General features: G+C 34.8%; 1 protein-coding gene across 1 annotated transcript; it reads left to right on the forward strand.

Annotated features, from left to right (window-relative positions):
* The first annotated feature begins 1,241 nt into the window (after window positions 1–1,241).
* LOC137805674 (exocyst complex component SEC10a-like) lies at window positions 1,242–2,583 on the forward strand. Its single transcript, XM_068605613.1, has 5 exons — window positions 1,242–1,250; window positions 1,353–1,586; window positions 1,683–1,757; window positions 2,273–2,378; window positions 2,461–2,583. The coding sequence occupies exons 1-5, from the start codon at window positions 1,242–1,244 to the stop codon at window positions 2,541–2,543; spliced, it is 507 nt and encodes a 168-aa protein (XP_068461714.1). The 3' UTR covers window positions 2,544–2,583.
* Window positions 2,584–2,890: the final 307 nt, after the last annotated feature.

Consider the following 2,890-nt stretch of genomic DNA (forward strand, 5'->3'; position numbering starts at 1 on the left):
ATAATTTTCTTTCAGAGAAAACTTTTTATTCCTTTATTCTTATATTTACATTTTTAACTTGATTTAAAAATCCTTCAGATTTTCACTTGAAAATTGATTTTCTTTTTGAAAACTTAAGAAAATAATTTTTTTTGAATTTCAGTTTGGAAAAACCCTAACTCCTAACACTCATCACTCTCGTCCCTCTCTCTGCCTCACATGAACCCTAACCCTAACGCTCTCACGAACCCGCGCTCTTCGCCTCAACACGAACCTAGCGCTCTTCGCCTCAACACGAACCTAGCGCTCTTCGCCTCAACACGAACCCTAGCACTCTCTGCCTCTACACGGAACCGATTTGAAGGTAATTAACCTGTTGTGCATTCCTTATACTTATGGTAGTTTGTCATTGTTAAATCTAGTTTTTCATATGCTGCTTTGTCCTTTACATTTTAGGTTTTATGCAATGAACCCTAACACTCTCTTCCTCCACACGAACCCGCGTTTTCTGCCTCCACACGAACCCGCGCATCATTCTTCTTGTTGAGATGTTGCAGGTAACATGAATGTTAGCTCCTCCTGTGGTTTCTATGGTCATATAATTTTTAGTCTGTCTGTGTCTGGTTGTGATTGTACTTCCAGTTTCCCCAAACAAATTTAGTAGTAAGAAAAAAATTTAGGGTCGAAATTTGCAGCTATTTCCAAATTAAAGAACTAACTAATATTTTCGTTGGAAAAACACATCTTTAGAATTAGGAGAATAAGATTTAGAATCGCTTACAGTTAAAGTTGTTTTTCACCTTATATAACTATCATATTATATGAGAATCAGAATTAAGACAGAAAAAGTATGCCACTGATGACACTATGATAAGAATTTGGAGTGTCAAATTTTGTTGTCAGCAAGAAATGTGCTACATTTAGCATTACTTCAGATGGCAACAGAAGTAATCGAATAGAAAATTGACTATATAATTGAAACCACCATTCATCCCTCCATAATATGACAAAATTAGATCTCTCTGTTTTCTTAACCTTGTAATATGCAATACATATCTGTTTATGGTTTTACTTTTGTATTATAAAATCCTTTAAGTGAAAGCAATCCCTCTGTTTATTTCTTATTGTTCAACTGTGAAGGAGACAATCCCCTTAGCTCAAAATATTGTCATAAAAAAAAGAAGAGAATAGGACCATTGTATGATGGTAACTGGTGTTGTATGATGCACCTTCGACAGTGTGAATTGGGTAAAAGAATCATCATGGAGAAGGTGTTAGGAAAGTTAACTAATAAAGAAACCATTGTTAGCTTTGGTTTCGATTGAAGGAACGTGTTGTTGATCTTGATGTTGTTGTTTCTTTTTATGTGTTAGGGAGACTTCTCGTTTGACGCATTGTTCGGGAACCTCGTGGGCGAGCTTCTTCCGTCTTTCAAATTGGAGGAAGCGGAAGCGGACGATGGCGAGTCGAACGGGCATATCCGAGTGCCGTCCGATGCAGCCAAGTACTCCTTGCAGGCAGTTGCGAGTCCGTTGTTCCCCGGGGTTGAGAAGCTCTTGTCGTTGTTCAAGGATTCTTGCAAGGAGCTGCTTGAGCTTCGGAAAGAGGTTTTCCTTCCTCTACCAATTGGTAATTTTAAATTTTTTTGGGAATTTAATTTGCTTAAGGTCTTGATTTTATTGTTGTTGTGTTTTGGTTGGAAGATTGATGGGAGACTCTACAATCTTAAGAAAGATGTCTCAGCTCAAGACTCTAAGCATCGAAAGACACTTTCTGAGGTGAGTCTCGAATCTACTTGGTTTGTGTTATGCTAAAATTTGCAATTGTTCTTGCTGAGCATTTTGATCAATGGGTGTGAGGTTGTTGTAGGTTAATTGGTCTTCTAGAGTTTGAGCCTTAAGTATATTTTGGTTGTAGAGGAAGAACTTTATCGTTCACTGTAGTCATATTAAACATGGTCTCAAACCAAAATAAATTGCAATATAGTAATTATTTCTTTTAAAAATTACATTTGTTAGTTCTAAGCTCCTTCTTTTGTGCTTTATTATTTTGCTTTTTTCAGAATGAAGATCTTTTATACCTTGCTATCTAACTAGGTCAGAATAATAATGAGCTTTATTATTATGTTTTATGTTTTATTGGTAGATCAATTCCTCCTTTGTCTTTGAAATATAATCCCAGCGAGAAACAACTAGTCAAACAATTGAGTTGATAAAAGTATTTCAGTTGATTCGTGTGGTTTTTACCATTATTCATGTTAGGAAAGTTTACCAATGGTTGGTTATTTCTGCAGTATTTAATGGAGTTCAATAGCAGCCCATGTGATTTGATGGAGCTTTCACCTCTTTTTTCTGATGATAGCCGTGTTGCTGAGGCTGCTTCGGTTGCCCAGAAATTATGTAAGAATTGATATGCCTTTTAATTTATATAATGTTTTAACCTAATTATGTCAACACTATGCTAATATTGTTTATTTTCAAGGTCATTTGCTGAAGAAGATATTGGAAGACATGGAATACCTGTTCCATCAGCTATGGGAAATGCAACTGCTAGCAAAGGCTTAGAAGTTGCAGTTGCTAATTTGCAGGAATACTGCAATGGTAAATATTTTTTTTTTATGAAAAACAGGGACATGTTTATTCAATAACTTACATTGAAATAACTTTAATTTATTCAATACATTTGGACTAATTTCTTTTCTTTTTTTAAGTTTCGATTTTGTTTCAAAGTAAATGAAAATTTGGCTAAAAGAGATGTTATTTGTTGTGAGCATTGGTGAAGCTTGTGTTTCCTGGAATCCTTTATTTTATATGCATATTCTTGTTGATTTTATGGCTATTAAGAGTCATACTTTTTGTTTTAGAAAATTCTTAATGTTTATATGTAACTTGATTGTGGAAATAAATCAATG

The sequence above is a fragment of the Phaseolus vulgaris genome, chromosome 3, assembly GCF_000499845.2.
Source record: "Phaseolus vulgaris cultivar G19833 chromosome 3, P. vulgaris v2.0, whole genome shotgun sequence".
NCBI lineage: Eukaryota > Viridiplantae > Streptophyta > Magnoliopsida > Fabales > Fabaceae > Phaseolus > Phaseolus vulgaris.